Raw genomic sequence first — 24,193 nt, forward strand, 5'->3', positions numbered from 1 at the left:
AGGTCAGAAGTACTGAGGAAGAAGCATAAGTGAAATAGAGCAGATGATTCCCAAATGAAGGGACACATGTAGTAGCCAGTTATAACTTACAAAATTTATAGTGGGGAAAAATCATAAAATGGAAAAACGACTGAAGTGAGAGAATAACTATTTACATTTGGAAAATGTGTCTTGGGGACTACTGATTAGACTTTCTAACTTGGTATTTGTGTTGTTGTCCAGAGCAGTGTTTTTCAATCTTTTTGATACCAGGGACCAGCTTGCTGTCTTCCTAAACTGTGCCAGGGAGATCTGAGGGACCGTCGCCTGTTCACAGACCAGTTGTTGAAAAACACTGATCTAGAGGACTGAGACCCTCTTGATTTCTTGCAGGTTAAATAAGGTGGAATTGATAGGTGAGGTATATGGAAATTGTTTTATATTAGTAAATTAGATTTATCAGACGAGTGGAAATGGGAATTAATTAGGTTAATGTCAATAAGTATGAACATTTGTGTAGTTTAAAATTACATTTTTGCAGTTAATGAATCTTAGCAACAAAAATAAAAAAGTTTTCAAAAAAATCTTCAGAGAATCTCATGAAAAAAAATCGCCCTCTTCAAAAATGGCCACCATCACTCATTGTTCTCAAAGGGACCCAGAGCACATGCCACCCTTAAAGATGGCCGCATCTTCCCATTGTTCCCAGTAGGGAGAAAATCAAGCTGTACTCAGAGAAGATAGTAACCTTCCATACTGTTAGAAGGCACACTGCACCTATAAGGAGCTGGGTGAATAGACATGGTGGCAGCCACCTTTACTAAGTGCAATCTCTGGCCATGGTCCTAAAGGAAGTATTAGGAGATGATAGCCATTTTTAAAGAATTCTTAGTTTCACTGAACAACATTACTCTTCAGTATCTGCTAAAGGAAAAAAATCCTTTCATTTCTGAAGAATTACAGAAAAAGCATCTATTCGTCCTAAAATTTTCCTTTAAATAAACCCTTCCCATTTCACTTACTCTTCTCAAGATTTGCCTCCACCAGTTTTGTGTAGACAATGCACCAGCTGAGACACTGTCCCCCGCCAATTTGAACGCACCCCTTTATGAGTTAAAGGTTTTGTCAGTGTTTCAGGTTAGGCAGAGTCCCTCCTTCCTCTCTCCACCACCCTTCCCCCCCCCCCAAGCATGTTCTTCTTCCATACGACAATGGGTGACCCCATCCTCTCAGGGAGCACACCTTCTGAATAGTCTTGCTCACTTTTGCCATGTGCCCAGGCTGAGAAGGAGTTTGCCTACCCTAGCCATTCATCTTTTAGGGGGTGAGACAAATCAGGAAGCATAGAAAAGTGGGTATTGCAACAGAGGGGAATAAGGGAGGGTGAAAGTAGTACTTCCAAATAAAAGTTTTCAAAAATCATGTGCTTTGAAGTGTCACTTATTTCCAACTCTTCTGCTGAATCTGTAGGGCAAAGCTGCTGACTCCAATTTTCAGGCTCAAAATTCAACCTTATACGAACAAACAAAATATAAGTCTTCCAGTTGACTGCTTGAAGGAAGTTGCCTAACTGCAGGAATGGAGACCTAGTCTAGCATTCTCTCTCTCAACCCTTACCCTATTGCTAAACTGCCTCCCTGACCCACCTAGACTTCTATCCCATTCATTTTCTCCATCCATGCTCCCCCGTAGTCTCTTGTTTTACATGTTCCCCTCAGTCTCATTACCCTCACATTATTCTCCTATTTCCCTGCCCCCTTAAGCTGCCCCTGTGAAACAGGCCCACTGGTGGTTTACTACTTTGTCTCAGCAACATGGCCTGACACACTCATACACAAAACACACTGTTGTCACAATGTATACAGTATACCCAAAAGGTGGCATTTAATGCATCATTGGAAAACAAATATATCACTGACCATTGCATGATGTGTGTACAGCATGTGTTCAAAGACCTATGGCCAAGTACTAGAATTATTATTAAAATGTGTTTGGAAAGCAATGCATAAGCACAATCTGCCCTAGACAAAGGGATGTGTATTTATTTGCCTGACCAGACTGGTCACCCAGAAGAGACAAAAAAGGTGACATTTACTTTACCTTTTAAGTCATCCATTGACCTATAGTGCACGAGAAATAGCCTCTTGTAGAGGTCTGAACTGTAAATGATAACTAATTTAATCAGCTGACTGTATACATTACTGTATTATAAAAATGTATCAAGTAAGGTCTTTTCTGAAAACTAATGACATACTGGTGATTAATATTATTGTGAAATACATGTATTAACATTATATGAGGAAATATGGATACTTAATAATAGTATGCTTTAAAGTCTGTGGCCAAAGACATGGAGAAGGAGGTTTACTCCCAGATAGGAGGAAAGGCAGCTATCTACCTGTCTCCAATCAAGTTAAGCAAGGTGACACCAAGAAAAATGGAAGTCCCATTTACATATGAATGAGCAGGGGGGTGAGAAGTCAACAGGAAGTGAAGACCAGCATGAGTCATACTGAGTATGGGGACAAAACAGCGAGTTTGGAAAAATATGGAAAGAGGAGAAGCCATCTTGGAATCTATCCCTGGACAGACAAGAGGCTAGAGCACTCACAAACTGAAAAAGATGGATTCTTCAGCAAGGGAACTGAAGTTTCTGGAAACTGAATATACGTGAAAAACCTGCTTAGGTAAAGATCTTTCACGTAGGAAGACAAGGAAAACCAGTACTGTGTGTATTTCTGTGCAAGGTCCAGGCCGATGGAAAGTCAGCCTTGGCTAGAAGGAAAAAGATTGGTAAGACATCTGCCCTGAACCAAGGCTGCAGTTTGTTGAGTCTTATCTTAGCTATTAAAAAACATATTTTTACTTTTGAATGTTTGTATTCCTTTTTAACTTTATTCCTTCTATTTGACATCACTTATTCTATGTCCTTTTGTTAATAAACTTTTTATTTTTACAATAAACCACCTCAATGATATGGTTGAAGAGAAGGGTTTATTTACCCTACTAAAGTTAATAAACTGTAATGTGCTTTTGTCTCTTTAAAGGAACAATGGACCTTACTACTCCTCTGAATGTTCCAGGAGAGGGCTGGAAATTTCAAGGCAGACAGTTTTGGGGAAATTCAGGATTAGGGATGTGCTGGTGGTCACCTGGCTGGCACTAACAAAGGCTAGTGGAGACCAGAGTGTGTCTGGGATGTTGTAAGCAGGCTGCTGGAGTCAGAGTTGCTGAACTAGGCCTGCTTACCATATAAATGCTCAGTGCACGCTTGTAGGCTGGTTCGGAGCACCCAGACAGCGGGCTAATGCTGCAAAGCATGTAATATACACAGACAAGTGGTGACAAACTCTCACTGGCCTGGGTTGCAACCTAGAATGTGATACGCTCCTCCATCCCTTATATTCCTGTGCAAATACACCCACAAGAACAGTTTCCTGCCCTGTTCTACACATTACTTTCCACGTGCACCTCTCCTCCCGCTCTGTTTCCATCTCCTGTCCTTTCTATCTCCTTTATATTGATATGTTTCTTCCAATGCACCTTCTGAATCCAAACAGAATAAGGAATCACAATCTTCCCTGAAAGGGAACAATATACCTGTAAAAATGCAGTACTCTGCAAAGTAACATTTTTGTTATATAGATAATTGCTTCTTTACATACCCACATTCTCTCCTATCCTTTTGAGGAGTCATTAATATACCCACCAGCAAAGAATAGAAGAAGTTCAAAACAAGATTCAGATACAAATACAAAATGGAAAATTGTGGCTCTCATATCCAAAAGTGGGAATGTTTTAAAGGAATATTTTTATTTTATTAAAAACACAGCACTAAGTAGAAAATTAAGATTTCAGAGGCAAAGTCTAAAAGATGCTTAGCACTAATTTTGTCAGTAAGGGGAAAAACCGAAGATACACTTCTGCTACTTAGTAGTCCCAGTTTATTAAGTCTTTATTCTCTTTTTGTGACAAGATCATATACAGCCAACACACTATCTGTTCTGGGTAATACAATCTAGACACCAGTTGATACCTGAATTATTTACTGGCCATTGCACTGGCATCATTCCACACAGACCTGCAGAACTTGCCCTGCCAATGGCATCATGGGAGCTAGAATCTGTGCCAATATCAAGTGAAAATGCTGAAGTGTCAGGAAACACACATGAACACACAATTGCATAAGGGCATGAACTCCATCCAAACCCCCAAATCTGTTTTGCTAAAATACCAGACTGTTTTTTATTTTATATTAGAGTGAATAGACACCTTTTCTAGAACAAAGGAGAACAAGTCATTTGATATGGGTTAGAGAACATGCTAAAAGCATCTCCATGGCTATTATAACAACAACAAAACAGAGTTTTCCATTTGTTTGTAGCTACTTAGCAGACAACAATACATTTTTTCAGATCAAGCAGACTAATGAAATAAACATAGCATTAGCATGGCTCATGCAGTTTTGCATTTCTTATGCATTTTACAAGCAAAAGAACAGATAATTTGATAACTATAAAATAATTTGGCAGGAAAATAATTTTTGAAGTACGTTCATCACCCTTTAGTAATAGTTACTTCAGTGGAACACTCCAAGTGATTACTTTTCCCAGGCTCTCTAACATCCATTAGCTGATGCTTATTCTTCTGTACCTTAAAATATAGTAGTGTTACAATTTTTTCTGCAGTTAAGTATCTTTCAATTGTCTAACATCCTTCCATAGCACTTTGGCCAACAGCTGTCTAAAACGTTTGGTATGAAACCAAAGTAAAGAGCAAGGACCAAACTCAATGGAAATTTAAACAGTGGTGTAAGTTACACAGTAGGAGTAACACAGTTAAAATGTGTAAATGGTAAGCTAAGATAAAAACCAGACTGAGCAAACAAAACTAGTATAGCTTAACACTGTGGAGGATAGGAGGTAGAAAGAATTAGTCATGGATGTCAATAGATGTTTACTGACAGTGAGATCTATTAGGGCTTGTCACCACAGAGAAGTTCACCATCATAATTGTAACTCCTCATGTGAACACACTTATTCTGGAATAAAAGTGTCCATATGGGGAGTTATTCCTGTATAACCACAGCAATATAATTATACCAGTAATTTCCCCAAGTAGACAAGCACTTAGGCTGAGGAATAGTGCCCCAACAAAAGTTGCTGAAACCTCATTGCTTGGAATAATTTAAAACTAGACTTAACAAGACACCATTAAATGCACAATATGGAATGGGTTAGTAAGGAAAGAGGGAAAGGATAACCAAAGAGGTTTTTCCCCACCCATTTCTAAGGTCTATGATTCTATTAACATAAGGGTTAGATCTTGGTCCCTGCTCCACTCTCTTTACCTTGCTCCAGCAAAGTGAAGGAGGTGACGATTGCATCTCTACAGGTAGGAATTCCCCCAGCATGAAGGAGACCCCACTGGGCATACAACTAACATAGCCAAATCCTAAATTACTCTCCCGCAGTTTCTAGCACAGGGGCAGGTAAGGGGTATGGTTGGAGCATGCTGTACTCCAGCTACCCACAGCTGGAAAAGGGCTGGGTGAGAGCAATTACCAACTGACGCAGTGTAAAGCAGGATGGCTCTAATCTCCACCAAGGCTGACATTTTCCAAAAAGTTTTTTTAGGGGTGGAAGAGTTCCCTAAAACCTTGTATGGCTAATAAGATTAAGCTGCTTTACCCAAATACAGCATTTCTCAACCAGAGGATCACAACCCAAAACTGGGTCACCAGAATGGGTCAAAGGATTAGCTGGGCTGGGCTCCCTGCTCCAGGTGTTATGAGCTGGTGCATGGGGTCACAGTGTCACTTGAGTTTGTCCCAAACACCCCTGTGTTGGAATGATGGGGGGCTGGCCAGGCCAAACCTGAGTAAATGGCATCGCACCTCCATCTGGCAGGTGACAATGCACTCATACAAACTTGGCCTGGACAGTCCCCCTTCAAAGGGTCCAAGGGAAACCTGAACAGTGCTTCGACTCCAGGGATCACAACACCCAGAGCAGGGAGCTGAGCCCAACCAGCCTTGTGGAACAGGAATCAAGAGGGAGCATTTGGTGTCTATTTTCACTGGATGCAGCAGGTCGCTCTGCAGTTTGTGTGAGTGTGAGTGAGAGAGAGAGAGAGCGCACGCGCCAGGGATTTTGGGCAGGGTGCAGCTGCTCCCATACCCTGCCCTTCTTTCTGCAAGGTTGGGAAAGGGCAGATTTCTGCTCCAGTTTGCAGATAACACGCTCTCCAACCAGACCTCCGATGTAGCACCCGCCCTGCAGCCAGGCAATGCTCCTTCTTCCAGTCCCGTCCTGCCCCCCAAGCTCCTCTAAAATAAGCCCCCCAGTGTACCCTTCCCCCACAGCCAGGCAACTCCCCCTCTGTCACACTACCCATCCTGGTGTACCAGACCCTTCTTCCCCCCAACTCCCTCCACTTTGCTCCCAGGACCCCAATTTCCCCCCAAACCTTTTTACACTCTGCCTTCCATGGGCCATAGGGAAGAGGGAGGGCTGTCTCACTGCCCCCACCCCACCAGTTGGGAGCTGTTCACATCTGGACTAAAATATCGGGAATCTTAGCTCTGAAGAGCCTCCCCCGCAATGGACCCCAGCGGAAGTGGGGGAGGCACTGGGGGTAGAGACCAGTTCTCAAACTATGGGTCGGGATCCCAAAGTGGTTCGGGCTGGCATTAGACTTGCTTGTTGGGGCCCAGGGCTAAAGCCAAAGTTCGAGCCTCACAGCCCGGGCCTGAAGCCAAAGCCTAAGGGCTTCAGCCTGGATGGCAGGGCTCAGGTTCAGAAGAGGGCTGCAGTGCAACGAAGTTTGAAACGTGCTAGGGTAGGAGGTGCCTCGGGACTGAAACAGAATATCAGGGTTTAAAAATGGGTCCTGAGCCCAAGAAGGTTGAGAACCACTGAGCTAATACGTGAAACTAAAGCTAGACCTTAAACTGAGAAGGGAATGGGATGAAGAAGGGAATGGATTGGTTCTGTCTGAAAACATGGGTTAGAAATCAAAGTACAGTAATGACAATATTATCAATGATCCAACAGGAGTCCTGGTCATAGTATGCAGCGCCCTACTAGTAAGAGCAATGCAAGTATTTGAGCCCGCTAGTCATAAGAGGGGAAAAAAGAGAATCCATTGTCAAGTGTAGTTAATGCTTGATTATCTAGCTGTAACTTATCCAAATCTTCAATGTTACATATACAAGTGGATTTTAAAAAGTTAAGTGTCCAATTTGCTCACTGATAAAAACCTATAGTGACATTCAGCTGAAAATTGCTACCTACATTGAAAATATATGGAGAGATTAAAAAGGGATGTAGCTTTAGAAACATTTGTACATAAGGGTTGTAAGTGCATGCAACAGCATTCTTTCAATTAAATTATGGAATACAATTTAAGATGTCAATATATGACATTTACTTTTCAAATAACATTTGAAAAAGAGTGATAAGCTCTATGCTGAAAACTTCATTCCTGTTTCAATTTTAGGACCAACTAGTTTAGATATTTAGAATGTGGAATATAGTTAAATTCCATACATTCCAGTTCAAAAACATTAATCTAACACAGATCAGCAGAGATGGCTCAAGTTACATTGTACAAGGGTACTTCACCTTCTAACACCATTTCAAAAGCTTCCTCCATTGTTAATTCAGTTTTTAAATGTATTCCATAAAACTTTCATGATTTCTTAAGTACTCAAATACAATATACCCATAAGGTTGAGTTTTGTTGCTGAAATCACGGCACTTTTAGAAGATTGTGGGATCAATACATTACACTTGGAATTGAAAGAATCCTGCAAAATGTATTCTGTAAGATGCATCAGTGATTAATCGCTTTCTTACAGGAAAAATTTCTATTATAATCTTTGCAATTTTAGAATGGAAGAGTTGTTTAAATGCTAAAAAAAAATATATTAATAATCACCAATCAACATACAATGCTCTTAGAAAACATTTCTTAAACAATAATTTTTGCTATTTTCAAACAAGTCAATCAATAGAAATGCAGTTCTGAGTAGGCATGAAATTCACTGTGTTTTGACTGTCAAATTCACAATTGTAATGGCTACTGTTTTACTAATAATGTCTTGTCCAAAGTCAGAGTTGCATACTCCCTCAAGTTTGCATTACATACAAGTTAGGTGTTTTTTCTGTTTCACAAACGCTCTTATACTGCACTCATTCCCATTGTACTGTATCCGAGTGCCTTCCAGTACTGCATTAAGTAATCTGACTAAAGTGTCATGTGTGGTTTGTTCACTCCACTCCTCCCTTCACCCTATAGGGGGAGGAGGAACTGCGCATATAGTGTCCTGTTATGTTTTGGAAGGGATGTGGGTGGTGGGGGTGTTTGTTTTTTTAAACGTACATGCTGCTAAGTGACTTTTTTTTTTGACCTTGCTTTATCAAAAAGTGTGCCCTGCACTTGGAGTGGAAGGTGGTGATGTTTGTGATGGTCCTTTACTCCTTTGGGAGTTCATTCCATAGTCTTGAACCTGCCTCGGAGAAAGCGGTCTCCTGCACAGATAAGCTTTAACTATGTGGTAAAGCCCCACTGTGCCCTAGGAACACGGCTGTCTACCACGGTCTTCATCTTAGAATTTTAGTAATCTTTTAGATATGCTGGATCCAGACCACTGAATGCCTTGAAGATAAGGTCCAAAAACTGGAACCTGATTCAATAAATATTCAAGGGGAAGCCAGTGTAGCAAGTGGAGGACAGATCTGATGTGTTCACAGCAGCTCACATTGCTAAGGAGATGCACTACAGGATTTTGTAGTGATTCGAGTTCCTGAGAACTGATGGCTTCACTCCAAAGTATATTGCAGAAGGTGCAGTACACTAGTCCAAGGGTTTTCAGCCTTTTTTAGAAACTGTACCCCTATAGTCTCAAGGTTTCACCTGAAGTACACCATGGTTTTCCTGCCTGGCTCCAGTGGCATACCCTGGGTCCCCGGCGCCTGGGGACCAAGCCTGCATTTGCCCGCCCAGGCCTCACGCGCCCCCCATGCAGCCCCCCACCTGCCCTTGGAAGGTGAGGGGTCTGCTGCACCTGCGAGGGGGGGAGAGGGAACATGCCGCTTACCTCCACCACCCTCACTCCCCTGCAGTTACCGTCGCACAGTGCCTGGTTCTGGTTGGGCTCTGCTGCCCACCCGCTCCCCCGCACTTACCCGCCGTGTGGCACCCGGCTCTCCTGCTCCAGCCCTGCAACTCGGCACCAGCCTGCACATGGCAGCCTCACCTCACAGCTTGGGGGAGGAAAGCCAGGCCAGCCCTTCATGACGCGCAGCAGGGATCAGGAGGCTCCCAGGTGTGCGTCGTGAAGGACTGGCCCAGCGCCCCTCAACAGGCCAGCACCCAGGAGTCTGGCCACCTCAGTATGCGACCTCCTGCCTTGTCCGAAGGGCAGCTGGGAGGCAGGCTGCAGCCACCCACCTCTTGCCAGGTCTGGAGCGGGTCCCTCCAAAGGATGGGGCTCCCCAAAGTGCAGGGCCCGGGGTGGTTGCCCTGATTCTCTTGTGTACCCCATATGATACTCTGAAGTACCCCCAGGGGTACGCATACCCCCGGTTAAAAACCTCTGCACTAGTCTCTAGAATATATATCCCTTTGCAAGGTCCAACTCTACTTAGCTTTTGGCCTCTCTCATTTTACCCCTATGTGTTCTGACCTCCAAGAGGTAGCTTTCATTGCTGATCCCGCCCATCTTCCACTCCTTGTAGGCTTTCTGCTTTCTCTTAATCACCTGTCTGAGATGCTTACTCATCCAGCTTGGTCTACAACTCTTGCCTGTGAATTTTTTCCCCTTCCTTGGGATGCAGTCTTCAGATAGTTCCTGCAACTTTGACTTGAAGTAATTCCGTGCCTCCTCCTCCTTTAGATTCATGAGTTCCTCAGTCCAGTCCACTTTCCCAGCTAATTCTCTTAATTTTTTTTAAGTTAGTCCTTTTGAAGTCAAAGACCCTAGTCACAGATCTATTTTTGTTTCTCCTTCCATTTAGTTTGAAATTAATTAGCTCATGGTCGCTTGAACCAAGGTTGTCCCCTACAATCAGTTCTTCTATGAGATCCTCACTACTTGCCAATACCAAATCTAAAATGGCATCCCCTCTTGTTGGTTCAGAAACTATTTGGTGAAGGAATTGTCAGTTATCACATCCAGGAAAATCTGGGCCCTTTTATTACTACTAGCACTTGTCCTCTAGTCTGTATCTGGGAAGTTAAAGTCTCCCATAAATCACACAGTTCTCAGTAGTATTTACTTCATTAAAAGCCTTAAAGAGGTCTCTATCCATGTCCAAATCAGATCCTAGTGGTCTGTAGCACACCCCAAGCACTATTCCAGGGGAAACTCTAGTAGCTCTTCCCCAATGTGATTTTTACCCAGACAGACTGTCTTATCAATTCTAATTTCTTCTAATTTCTAATAATCTTCTAATATCACTTCTAATTTCTTTACAGTCTACCTCATCGATATACAATGCTACTCCACCACCTTTGCCTTTATATCGGTCTTTCCTAAACAGCACATACTCTTCAATACTTGTACGTTAATCGTAACTACTATTCTGCCATGTTTCTTTTACCGCTATAATATCTGGTTTCATTTCCTCTACCAGTAGCTTTAGTTCCTCCATTTTGTTACCCAGGTTCCTCGCATCGGTATACAAACATCAAACTGCTTTCCACAGCTCTTCCTTTGTGGTATGCAGGTCACTATTCCCCGTGCTGCTGGCAAACTCTATCAATCAGGGTGTGGTAGAGTGTGGATCAGGCTTTTTCCTCTTCCTTGCCCCTTTCAGGACACAGTGTCCCTCAATTTTCCTTTGAGTGCAGAGATTGTGCTCAATGACATCAGGATCAAGTATAATATGGCTCTATACTTTTTTGCTTTGCAGATGTGGAAGAAGGTCTCATGGTATTTTCAGCCTTCATTTGAAGAGGAACCTTTGTTTAATTTCTACCCTACATGCTCTAATTCCATGCACTTCGTTTGTAATCGTGTCACACTAATCTGAATCTGCAAACAGAATTTGCATACTTTACATATTTTAATAATCATAATGGGAGGGGGAAGAAATAAAGTTCAATTATTTGAAATCAATTTTAACTATAAGAAGTGTTGTAACTTGTTTTCTCTCTTACTTTATCTGTCATAAGATATTTAAGAACCAGCCCTCTAAAAATAAAATACTAAGTATGGTGAGATCAAGGAACCCCTATGATATTAGAAGTGTGAATATTTACGGCAATTTATTTTCAATTCTAGAACTGTATAATTACTTGCCGGTTTACTTTTATGCCAGGAAGAATGACTACCACTTTTTCTAACATTGCATATTTTAATCTAAGAAAGTTTATATATTATGAAGTTTTCACATCTATTCATTAATATAGTAGTAGTTGTATTCATAGGTTATTGGTTTACACCAGCAAGTTAAACCAGTTTAAGTGTGTCTATGTTAGAGGTTTACGGTTCATCAGTTTTTAGATCTATTTAAATTGATGTACTTTTCTAGCATCGATAAGGCCTAAAGATAAATGAAGAGCTAGATTTTCAAGAGATCAGCACACTTTTGAAAATCTGACCCTTAGTATTTACTATTTAAAATTTTCTAAAATGAATTATAAAACAAGATTTTGTGACACAGTAACAACATTTAAGTTGGTATATAGCTAAAATTATATTACATTTAAAATGTTCTCATTCTCTTGTTTTTCTGAACTATACCCAAAAGCTGCTTCCCATCACTTTTCCAATGACCAGATGAGTAGTTAAGTCATGATCATCCTAGCAACTATGTGTATGCAGAACAAAGAGCTCCTCCCTTCCTCCAAAGTCAAAGGAAATGCACTCTGCTACATGTTCAAACTGTATCACTCTAAAGACCTCCCATGAATTCTGATTCACAATCTAATCCCAACAGCACTGGTAGGGCAGAAACTATGCTAACATTAATTGAAACCCCCAGTAGCAGCCATGAGGGAAACACAGCATAAATTAATTCCTTTAAGTATCTAAATTCCATTTGGAAATTCACTGGATCAGAAGGAGCCAATGCCACAGAAAGAGTTTGGGTCCTGCTTCATCTATCCACATCCCTATGAGAGGGAAGATTTCTGTGGGATCTCAGACAGGGGAAGAGATACTGAAGACCAGTAATTTCCTCCCCCTTCCACATCACACAAGAAAGATCTGTTGCATTTATTCATCTCTACCTACAGAAACAAAAAGGATGGAACTAACCTTTGATTTAAAGAGACTGTATGACGCTGGGCTGAAAACTAACAATAAATTAACTGAACTGCTTAGGACTGATGAATTAAGATTCCCAGTGCTAGGGGACACCTAAAAGGCTTCGCTTATGACCTGCCAACTGTGAAATAAAAATTTAAGTTATAGAGCCAGTTAAAACAAACTGCTGAACAAAGCACAAAAAGTAAAGTAAAACGACTGCCAGGCAATTACATAAATTTGTTCAGCAGTTAAATGTTACAGCCATTTCTCATGATGAAGCAGTTTGTTTACATCTATACTTTCAGCCTCAATATTTGCAACTGTATAAAAAAATTTTTAGAACTGTGACTGACTCTCTTCAAATTCATGTTACCAGTACCCTTTATTCATACAGAAGCCTTACATATTCCTGACAGTAACCATGCTCACAAGTATAACAGCTGACTTTGAGCATGCTGACCTTGAGCAAATGAATGCCCTTAGCAGTATGTACTTCTGGCTTATTTCACTGCAACAGCGAAACAGCCTCACCATCTATAGTAGTCAACAGTCTCTGGCCACCACGCCTGACTATTTTAAGATATCCCCACTACATTTCAGTGATGCACAGTTCAAAGTGATAGAATAACATCTGCTACCACGGTCAAATGTAAGTTGTTTACAGTGGAATTTTGGGTTTGTTCTCATACTGTGCTTCCCTTTCTTAAAAAAAATCAAAATCTGATTTATGAACAGAGCTTCACTTCCTGTTTACATTTAAAAAAAACGAAGATTACTTTTGGTTCACAGAATACAGGAGGCCATGAAACATGAACAAATAATCAAGCAGGGAATGTATTCTTATAAGGCTTATTTGAAACATACCAATGTGTGACACAATGGCTGGATTTTAAAAACGTAGTAACTTCCTGATGTTCACATTGTAAACTTATAGCCACCAAGTACAAGATTGGCAGCATATAAATGCCAAGATACTATTTTTTCATTATTAATTTTTCTTTCCAGTTAACATCTATTGTATTTACACGTCATGAGTATTTTATTATTTAAGTCAACGGAAGAATCATTTCTATTTCTTTATACATTATATTCTTAAGCTGTATAGAAAGTTGAGTCTACCTGAAAAATGTTTGCCCACTATTGTTACAGTAATATTTTCAAACAGTTCAGTACAAGTATTATAGAGCATTTTTCCCATTAACAAAATATGGAGCATGCTGATTCTCATGGAAGGTGGGAAAGGAAACCTCCTTTACCTACAACAACTACAATAGTGGCAGTGGCCGAGCAAGTTTCCACATACTATTCTGCCAGCCCTGACCAGGAAGAAAGACGAGTGAGAAAATAGTTCCATCACCTTGCCCATTTGTTCTTTGGCCTCTCTACTGAGAACATCAACAACGTTGATTTAACAAAAAGGATAGTCTTCTCAAAATAAAATGCCAGGCATTGTCTCACATTCAGCGTATAAAAGCACTGCTTCTCTGTGTTTGAGTATGGCTAGGAAAGAATACCAATAAGTATGTTATTTAGTTAAAGTGAAACTATGAAAGTACATTAGTCAAAAATTTTGGATACAACCAGCCTTAGGGCCACTTTGTCCTTGAAAAATTGCATTCACAGAGGCGCTAACATTAAAAACTGCAGCTCACTTACCCCCATGCAGATGTCATAGCAATAAGGCAGGCATTTTTTTTGGCACAGGAGAGACAAAGAACATGTTACCAGGGGGCTCAAATGGAGGACCCATGAGGGCAGCCAGCACAATATTAAGGTCCCACAAAGGAACCACTTCTTTCACCAGAAGAAAGACAGATGATTCCTCTTAGAAATCTCACCACCATGGAGCTTGAGAAAATTGCTTTCCCTGGGATCAGAGGATGGAAACCAGAGACTGCCACAAACTGGACCTTCAATAAACTGAGACACAGACCAGAAGACTGAAGGGGTAACAGATACTCCAAAATGTTCTGAACTCAGGCTAGCACTGGTTGAATCCCAGAGGCTAGAGACCAAATCGAAAACCACTTCCTCTTCACCAAGTAGGTAGTTCTGGCAGAGAGTTTACTACTATTCAGTAGCACTTGTCCAGCAGCTTCCAAACAGCATTCCTCCTCCTCATCTATTCATGCAGCATCCATGCTAAAAGATCCAGACTGCTCAGCACTGGATGCCAAATCTAACCATGGTATTGAGTCAGTAGGTCAGGAAGGGACAAGGGGGATGAACAGACAGGTTGATGAGATCGGAAAATCAACACTGTATTGGCTAAACTGGTGGAATCAGAATTCAACTTCAGTTTGAGCATGAATTTTGGCAGGATTCAGCTTCAGTTGGAGAATAACCCAAGAAATGAGTGAACTGGGGGAAAGGCAAACATCAACATCAATCCCCAATTGAGATTAAATGAGTCTGTTAAGGAGCCTGTACTAAGATTCATTTTAGAGCAAAATTGATATCACTTCTTGTTATCTTCTCTTGCAAACGGATCAACGGCCAGAATGCCTCCTTCAACAAAAATGCACCTCAGCACACTGCTCTTCAGAAACCACACGATTCTGAAAGAAATTCCTGCTGAGGTGACTGACCAAGTGGTTCTGGAGCAGCTGTGGGAATGATGTTCTCCTTGATGCAGAACTGCCAAAACTTTGACTCCTGACAAAGCTGCTTGGAGTGGCTCCGCCCTGCTTGTTCGCTTAACACATTGCAGTGGTGTTGCCAGTGAGCATATGAACTGCTGTGTCTTCAATCTGCATCCAAAAAGTTATGAATGCACTGTAAGTGGCCCAAAGCTCCAAGACATTGATATGAAGGAAAGCTTCCTGCTTTGTCCACAACCTTGGACCTTCACTACATCCAGATGCACTCACGAACATATTGTGGGGCATCAGTAACTATGGGCCTGATTGGAAGAGGATGGGCAAAGGGAAGATCTTGGCACACACACTCATTTGATCCATCCACCACTCTAGGGACTCCAGGACGCGAGGCAGCTCTTGCCACGAGGCTATCGAGGGACAGACGATTTAGGCAATATGCCAACTTCATCCAGCCCCCAAGAGAACAAAGGTGAAATCTTATGTGCTGGACCATGTAATGGCCTAATAACTTCAGGCATACACAAATCCTAGCTGAAGGGTGAAAGCGGAGAGACAGGCATAGAGAACAAATTGTTTGAAATCATTCAGTCTGTAGAAACACCCTCAAACTTGGAGTCTAGTAGGGCCACAGTGAACTCAATTTAATGTGTTATTACTGTTGAATTTCTTCTGTTCAGAATTCGACCCAGACAACTGAAGAAATGCAGTGTGAATTGGACATGACAGAGGACTTGGTTTCTGGACTTGCCCCTTACTAACCAATTGTCCAGGTATGGAAATACATTAGTTCCTCTTTTTCTGAGATATGCTGCGACAGTCACACATTTGGTAAATACCTGCTGAGCCAAGGACAAGCCAAAGGGAAGCCCAGTGCACTGATAACATTGACCTGTCGCTACCATCTCAGAAACCTCCTATGGCTCAGGAAAATTCCCACATGAAAGTAAGCATCCTGAAGATCGAGGGCAGCAAACCAGTTTCGATTCGAAGTGGGGAGAATAGTAGCTAGGGTAACTATGCAGAATCCCATGTATTTGTTGAGACCGTGTACATCAAGGATAGGCCTCACCCTTCCCTTTGGATATGGGGATCAGGAAGTACCCTCAGTAAAATTCCTTTCCCTGATGCCACAGGGGAACTTTCTGTATGGCCCCCGAAGCCCAAAGAGCCCTGAACTTATCTGTACATTTTGCCATAGCCTCACAATTTATTAAATCACCTGCTGATTAGCAATGCAGGATGAGGTAGAATAAATTTTCCTCTCCAGCATGTCCAGTCTTTTAGAGTCTTTGTCTTTTGGAGTTGACTTATAGTTCCTGTATCTTAATCTCTCACTAATTACCATTACAACAAGAGAGTTAGATGCCAGATGCAAGAAGTACTCAAAACCCTGCATAGGCATATATCTGTTATCTGTATGCTTTGCTGTGGGTGGTAAGGGTGTGTTATCTCCTCTCTGGCTTTCCTCATAAATTAAACAGGCATGGAACCTGCATTCTCTTTGCAGCTGAGGATTGGAGAATATACAGCAATTTATGGGTGTTCTGAACAAACTCAACCTCAAGTCTGAAGCTCTGTGCCTCAGGAGATCTTGATATGATTTTAAATCCCGATGTACAGGAGAGGAGGAATTAGGCACCCCATGGTTGTCTGGTGATGAAAAAAGGAACAGAGCCAGTGAAATCTCCCATGGTTCCTGTAACAACAGTCAGGAGCAGGAGCAACCCCAGTCTGTGGCTGAGGTGCCAGAGATTGAGGGGGAGGAAGCTATCAGAATAGGTGACCTTGCCCTGGACTGAACCAAGTATCGGGATATCACAGACTGCAGAACATCCCTGGGTTCCAATAAGGCCACTGTGGGGAAGGGTACAACATTGGTGGCCAGTAGGAGCTGGGGCAAGGACCCATATCCCTATAATGGGAGTGGTGCCAAACTTGGTCCTGATGCTAATTCCCAGAAGATCTGGATGATTTTCAAGATCAGTATCGCAAAGACAATTGAGAGGACAAAGATGTCTCTGAGACTGACCTTGAAGAACCTTTTAAATAGTCCTCAGGCAACAGAGAAGCCACCCTCAGAGGAACCAGTAAACATCCAGCCTCATCCAAAGCCCAGAACGCAAGAGGTATTGGTACTAACAAAAGATAGCAAAGTCAGCAATTTTGGTACTGATCGGAGTTTTGCAATCATACACTGTACCGGAGCAGACGTTGGTACTGAAGTCCAAGCTGGCACTGGTACCAGAGATGCAGTGTGCACCAGAATTGTCATCAGCACTGAAGCTAGTACCTCCAACCAACAAGTCACTCCATACAGAAAAGGATGCCAAACTCAACTCTGCACCCTGAATTGGAAGTGGTGCAGAAGATTGCCAACAATTGCGGCAGGTGTGCAACCAGATCCAACAGTGCCAAGGACCTTGATGAAGAAGTCACCACAGCCAAATGATCCTGAATTAGTGAAGAGTTAGAGAAGATAGGCAAAGTAAGGCCAGTGCTGCTTGATAAGCCACTTGGGTGGGAAATAGTTGGTGATGACACTGACTTCACTAATACCAGACTCCATTGATGGTGCAGAAGTCAATGGTATGAAGTCCAATTGCTCTTGCCTCAGTACTGGAGGACAGGTAGACAGCCCTGCTCTATCCCATGTAACGGAGGAATCTCAGTCCCAGTCTGCACTCCTCTCAGAAGGGGAGGAATTTCTCCTAGCTGTGGAATGGCCTCAGTCTGTTGTATGAGTCCTTTTCCTAGGAGGACCAGAGGAAGGAGAATAATCTCTCTTCCTCCTGGGAAAGGAATGTAAATCTGACTGAACAGCCCGTGCTGGCTCAGACACCCTGTGGGGAGCCTGAATCCGTGGATGTGTCTGGTGCTGAAGCAGGAGCCATGGCCTACTCCAGAAAGCGCTGTGCCAAGTTCAAGTTACTAGCCACTTGCATCCTCTTCTTGAATGACCTGTAGATGGAGCATCCTTCTTTAATGTGCCCTTCCCCAAGACACAAACAAACATCAAGTATGGAGGTCACTAGTAGGAATAGCCACCCCACACAAAGAGCTGAATATAAAACCTGGTGAAGGCACCACAAGAGGCTAAATCCTACTAAGCTAATTCTAAGGTACAACAACAAAAGATTTAACTGTATACACAAAAGCACAGATAACAATGACAGAACTGTGAAGTAAAATACCACAAAAATGCTCCAACTCAAGTAGTGGGTGGGGAAAAACGAATTTGGGGAGGGCTGATGTGGCACCACCCTTAAATAGCTATCGGAAGGGCTAAGGGTACCACTAGGCCAACTTTTATGGCTTTGATGTGTTGGGCACACACAAGTGAGTGGAATGTGTGTCTGCAACCATTTGAAGAAGCAGCATAAATTCCTACATTGGTTGTATTGTTGCTGAGCAGGCCAACTAAATAGATCAAGTAGGCACAGTTCCCTGTACATAGACAAAAATGTATAAACAGATTTGCCCAACTTTTGTCAGTAACACACACATGTAGGATTGAAAAGGTATATAAATGATTAATTAGTTTAGCTTGGTACAAAAATATGTCATTTGTAGTTTATATAAAATGTAGATGGGTTAGCAAAATGTAATAAGGCCTTGAAAATAATATTTTCAAAAGCTAGGAGAAATGTGGCATCTAGCAACACAAGTTTTGGGGAGGACGCTAAGATTGGAATGTGGCGTGTTGAATCAGCATTGACCCCTAACATACCCGTGTTATCTTGGAGAAAGGGGCTCAATTGTAAAATCTGGTCTACCTCAGGCCTAAGGAAGCGGTCAACTCCAAACTGCCCAAAACTGGTTTTTAGCTAAGATAAGTCAATATGATATCATCTGTTTGTTGCACTGTATAAAAGAACCATGCTCCCTAGGAGTATTTATCAGATCCTACCTGACCATACTGGAGCAAGCCAGGATGAGAGGATTATCCCTGGGAATGATCCTTCCATGAGTATTCTGATCAAAGGCTTATGAATGTTTGTTACTGTATGAGTGCTTAAGCTCTTAGACATGTTAAGAACAATTATACAAACACCATTTATCCTTTAGATTTAATAAAGGACTGCGGATGAATTAGTGTCATGATTATAACTTATTATTCTGAATTATCACAATAATTATTTTAATAATAATTAAAAATACTTCCAAAAACATACCATTTTAAAAATAGTATATGGGCAAAGTTTTCACAAATGCCAAAGTGACTTGGGATCTTAAGTCATTTTCAAATATGACTATGCATCAAGATTATATGGGGCAAGTGTTTCCACATTTACATCATAAAGCTCTTACAGTACAGACTGCATCTATAGTTCAAAACAGATTCTCACTGCACTAGCATGTGTACAGTTATTTGGTAAAACATGTTTGAGACAAAAATACCTGGGACGAATCCAGAATCTCTCTTACCCTGCTTGCGCTGTAGGGCAGCTGTATAACATATTTCTCCCCAGCGAGAATTAAACATACGACTCATGATAGCAAATGAAAGGATTAGCAAGTGAGCAAGTGATGAAGGCGTTACACTAACATATAATCAACATGATCACAGTAAACACTGCAAATGAGAATGTGAGGAGAGAAGACGGACTAAACTATTAGACAAAATTTCTATTTTCAAATTACTCTTGATGGACATTTCGTTAAATAGAACCTCTTAAAAAAAGAACTAATTTCTATCTAATCGAATTATCTCTCTATTAAAACTAAATATATTATGTGGATTTTTTATGTAAGTTTAACAGTGCTATAAATCTGATGAAGAAAATAAAAGGGTCTAACATTTAGAGAAGGCCACACTATTCATTCATTTATTTATTTCAAAGACGCAGCTCTTGGCCTGGATAGCAGGAGGCACTGCTTCTTGGGGACTAAACTGTGTGTCTACCTCCCGTTTATGTGCTCTCTTATGCTATAACACCACGTTTCTCTGTTCTACCTCCCTGCTGTTCTCCTCTCCAAATTCTCTATTAGAGCTCAATTCTGCGAGGTGCTAAGTACACTTGGTTCCCATTCAAGTCAGTGGGATTTGAGCATGCAGAGCCACTTGCAAGATCAAGCCCTTATTGTCTAACATTAGTAACATTACCTAAGTGCTTCTACGCCATCAAGGGCTATAGCAGTGCTACTAGCTTTAGACAACAATACCCTTAGCCAGACAGCGTGCCAAGCTATGCAAAAGGAATTTGAATTGCTCAATGTCTATAGTGCTATGCATCCGCAATGCAACACAACTTGCTGAAATGAAACTGCAGTTACTGGAACCAGACAGAAAATTCCAAGTAATAAATTTTAAGCAAAAGTTAGGTTTCTGCTTGGAGGATAAAACCAATAGTTTTAGATTAGTACTGGCATTAAACAACAGATTTGGGGGGTCTCCTCCCCCAAAAAAAGAAATAGGTCCGATTCTCAATATAATTCTAATGGAGATTTAGCTATTAGATACAATAAAGTATGGATATGTTATAATTCAATTCAACCTCTGCTTTACAAGATTATAAAACTTTGGGAGGTAAATAATATAATCTTCTACCAAACAGAGTATTTACAAGGCACTTTGTAATTAAATTACAACAATTGAAACTTTATAGTCTCTTAGCATGTGCGTTTACATGTATCTGTCAGACAGAATCCTTTGATATGAACTGAACTCCTTCTCTCTGCAAGAAATTCTTAAAGTGACAGACAGGACACATGTAGGCACATAAAAATCATACACCTACAAAATTTGAGCTCTCTTAATTCTGAGATATTACTTTTTTCCTACATAGAAATACTTTTTAAATGCATGTATTCAACAAGCACTATATATGTAATGTACAGTGCTATACAACAGAATTAATATCTAAATTATACCCCATGAAATAAATATTTATGACATGCTTACCTTTCCTTATTTTACATGCTGTAATTTTTTCATATTCAAGGAAAGCTAGAAAAAATGCTATTCTGATAAGAACCTTCTATAGTCCACATTCTCTGTGTTGAGAGTACAAGTAAACTTCAACAGGCACACAAAAATTATAAAAGCACCACTGTCAATTGGTTGATGTAATCACAAATAAAATAAATACAAGATTAACATTTTTAACTGGCGAGCAGAATAATTGTGCCAACACAATAATGCTAGACAGCTGCCAGTGTCTGATGTACAATCTGAATCAAAAGCAAAAAAAATGACTTATTAGTATACCTATAAAGTTTCAGCAGAATCATCCAGTCTGGGTTCGTCACTTTTCAAAGCACAAAAAAATAATAAGTCACAAACCAAAAGGATAATATTCTAGCCAACATCAGAGCTAATAAAATCTCTAATAAAAAGTAGGATACTATTCCACACCTTGCAGGATCAGACAATACTTACTGAATTGTACACTTAGCTATGCTAGACATCTAAATGTTAAGACTTTGAGCCCCGGGACTGGCACTCCTGGCAGTAAGTCATAGGTGACTGGTAAATTTCCCTTCCTCCAATCATGAAGACTGCCAGAAATTGAATTGGGGAACAATAAAGTGCAGGCTTAGGTCGCTTAATTTTTCATTTCCTCTCTTCTGTGGATTTGTGTCAGGCACAGTGTGTGTGTAGCAACTCTTAACTGCTTCCCAATGAAGATGTGTGTGCATACATTTGTTATTTTTTTAAATGCTTAATTGGGGTCAGGGATTAAGCAATGGGGAAACTGGGAGGAGAAGTGGAGCTGCTGAAGGAGAAGCACAGCTATGCATGAGCCTCTCTTTCTTTTAGGATGACATCAGAAAGAAGAGTGTAGTTCCTCACTAAGACAACTTTGGGTATGTCTGTAGTTGAATAAAACACCTGTAGCTGGCCTGTATCAACTAACTTGGACTCACGGGGCTCAGGTTGTGGGGCTGTAAAATAGCAGCATGGACGTTCATATTCAGGCTGGAGGCCACACTCTGGGACCTTTACAAGCCATAAATACAGGATTCACTTAACCAGTCCCTGAAGTTCACTGAAACTGACGGGGTTGAGGGAACTTAGCATTTAGCAAGGGTGGAACATAGGTGTGCATACATGGTAGAGAAAATATAAAGAAGGGTATATATAATCTCTATTATAGAAGATACCACTAGAAATGCCAGTTTATTTCCTGCTGCTCAAAGAGAGAAATTTGTAAATTAGGTTAGAGGAGGAAAAAGGCATTTTACACAGGTACATGTAATTGATACAAAGAGTGAAAGTTATTAAAACAAAAGTCTAACAAAAATAAATACAGAGAAGTAAAAAAATACAATCTTTCTTTTGGAAAGTCTCTGCTTGATCAATGAGAGATATTTTCATGGTGCTTTACAAGGAAATGCAACATACAAAACATAATTCTGGAGGGAATTCACTGTAATGCAAAAAACAAACATACAGCTAAGTGCAGTAAATACTCTTAAAGTGAGCAAATTCACATCTAAATTCATGATCAACTATTTTATTTTAAAATTAATTAAATGATTACATGGTCAATTTGAATCAAATTACAACTTACTGTCTGAAAAGTGGTTGTTTCAAAACACTTTGGCTTTATTTTTAATAGAGAAGAATTTTAGCACTCATTAAAAAGAAAAAAGAAAAAAAATAAAATAAGCACCTACCTGTAATACCGAGACTGTAAATAAGTTGAACAAACAGTCTTTGATATGTGGCTGGCAGACCCAAAGTCTATTACTTTAACCCGGTATGGCTGCTGGACAGGATCCACCAACATAATGTTCTCCGGCTTGAGGTCAGCATGGATTAAACCAAGACTTTTTAGTTTTTTCAGTGCAGTGGCCACCTGTTGCAGAATAGGCCGTATTACTTTTAGTTGGAGAGGGCTGAATTTGTTTTGCTTCAGAAAGTCATATAAATTCTGTTCCAACATCTCAAAAACCAAGCAAGTATGGTTACGATGTTGAAAGCATTCATAAACTCTCACAAAATTAAACTCATCAGCATTTTCAGTACTTAATCTTGCTAATATGCTCACTTCTATTTGCCCTTGGCGTGCATAAGAAGGATGATTCTTCAGAATTTTGATGGCAACAATCTCATTTGTCCCTCTTGTCCAACATTTTACTACTTGTCCAAAGGTCCCTCGCCCAAGGAAATCCAGGACCTCATAAGTATTTTTCACTGAGCACAACACCTCATGCTGTACTAACTGATAATCTCCATCTCCACTGGTACTACTCTGTTTTGAAGTTGCAGTAGTTGTCACAACCGTCACCGGGTTTCCCATATTTGCTTGCAACATTGCAGGTAATATAGACAGTTCATCAACAATCTGCATTGCGCTACTTTGATTATTCAACTCTTCACTCTTGCGCTTCAATCCACATCGCTGCAATCCATCCAATAAATCTAACCTGGTTCCCTGTGTACCAGTCTGAGGTTCCTCAACTTGAGGTTGCTGCGCCCGCGCTGCTAATACATTTGTAGCACCTGCAGTATTTTTTAAAGCAACTGCACTTGTCTGCAACAAAAAGTTCTGTCCTCGAGGTCTGTCAAAGGGGTTCTTAGTCTGAAAATAAGTACTAATCCTGTTTGGAGAATGAGCAATTCCAAAGTTTTTACCATTCACATAGATCCGTGGGTAGATTTTTTCATGGTACACACAATTGCTTGGCTCTACTTTGAGTTTCTTCACACTACAAAAGGCACTTGACTGGGTTTTATAAACATATGGTGGATAGACCAAGACTTGTGAGGCCATACCTGAAGAAGGAAGTTGGGGGTGGGGGAGGAGAGGGAAGAAAAAAAAAATCAGTAAGAAACCACAATTTAAAGTTGGTAGCAATTTCTTCCCCTGAGAACTTAGAACACTGAAATTAACCATTTCAGTTTGCTGTTAAACAGTTGGATACTTAAATTACCACACTCCCTCCATTCTCCTCCAATATGTGTAATGCATACACTTCTACCATTCAAATGTCAAGAATTTAGAGATGTGGCTAGTGTACATTTTGGACTGATTGTACAAGATGGCACTGGGATGGTTTGCAGCAGCTCAAAAACTCCATCCTTTTTTGGGACAGGGAAGCTAAACTTTTTGTGTTCCACAATCTAAGCTTTAATTAGAAGAACCTTCTAGCTTCCATGACAGTGAAGGTAACCTTCAAGTTATGAGCAGAGAACAGTCTGATGCAGTGATGTCTGCCTGAGTCCATGGATAGCCTGCAAAAATAGCTTGGGGCATGAGCATATCCTAATATCCTGAAGTATTAACTCAGAAAACTGTTCATTTAAAATGTCAACATTCCTACCATTTCACTATGACTAAAGCATACATGAAAGAGGGATGAGCATCAGCTAACATCACTAAGATCATATGGTTGCCAGATGTCCAGT

The 24,193-nt window shown here is 40.8% G+C and overlaps 1 protein-coding gene across 3 annotated transcripts in view; it reads right to left on the reverse strand.

The window, feature by feature from the left end:
• Positions 1-24,193, reverse strand: part of HIPK3 (homeodomain interacting protein kinase 3) — a 126,615-nt gene that overhangs the window by 74,919 nt on the left and 27,503 nt on the right. For all 3 annotated transcript variants that reach the window (XM_067532109.1, XM_067532110.1, XM_067532108.1), the window contains exon 2: positions 22,459-23,560. In XM_067532109.1, coding sequence (XP_067388210.1) covers positions 22,459-23,558 — 1,100 coding nt within the window. In that variant the 5' untranslated portion in view covers positions 23,559-23,560. The remainder of the gene's footprint in view (positions 1-22,458; positions 23,561-24,193) is intronic.

Source organism: Emydura macquarii, unplaced genomic scaffold, assembly GCF_026122565.2.
Source record: "Emydura macquarii macquarii isolate MOO-44397 ecotype Brisbane River unplaced genomic scaffold, CSIRO-AGI_Emac_v2 contig_3240, whole genome shotgun sequence".
Taxonomy (NCBI): domain Eukaryota; kingdom Metazoa; phylum Chordata; order Testudines; family Chelidae; genus Emydura; species Emydura macquarii.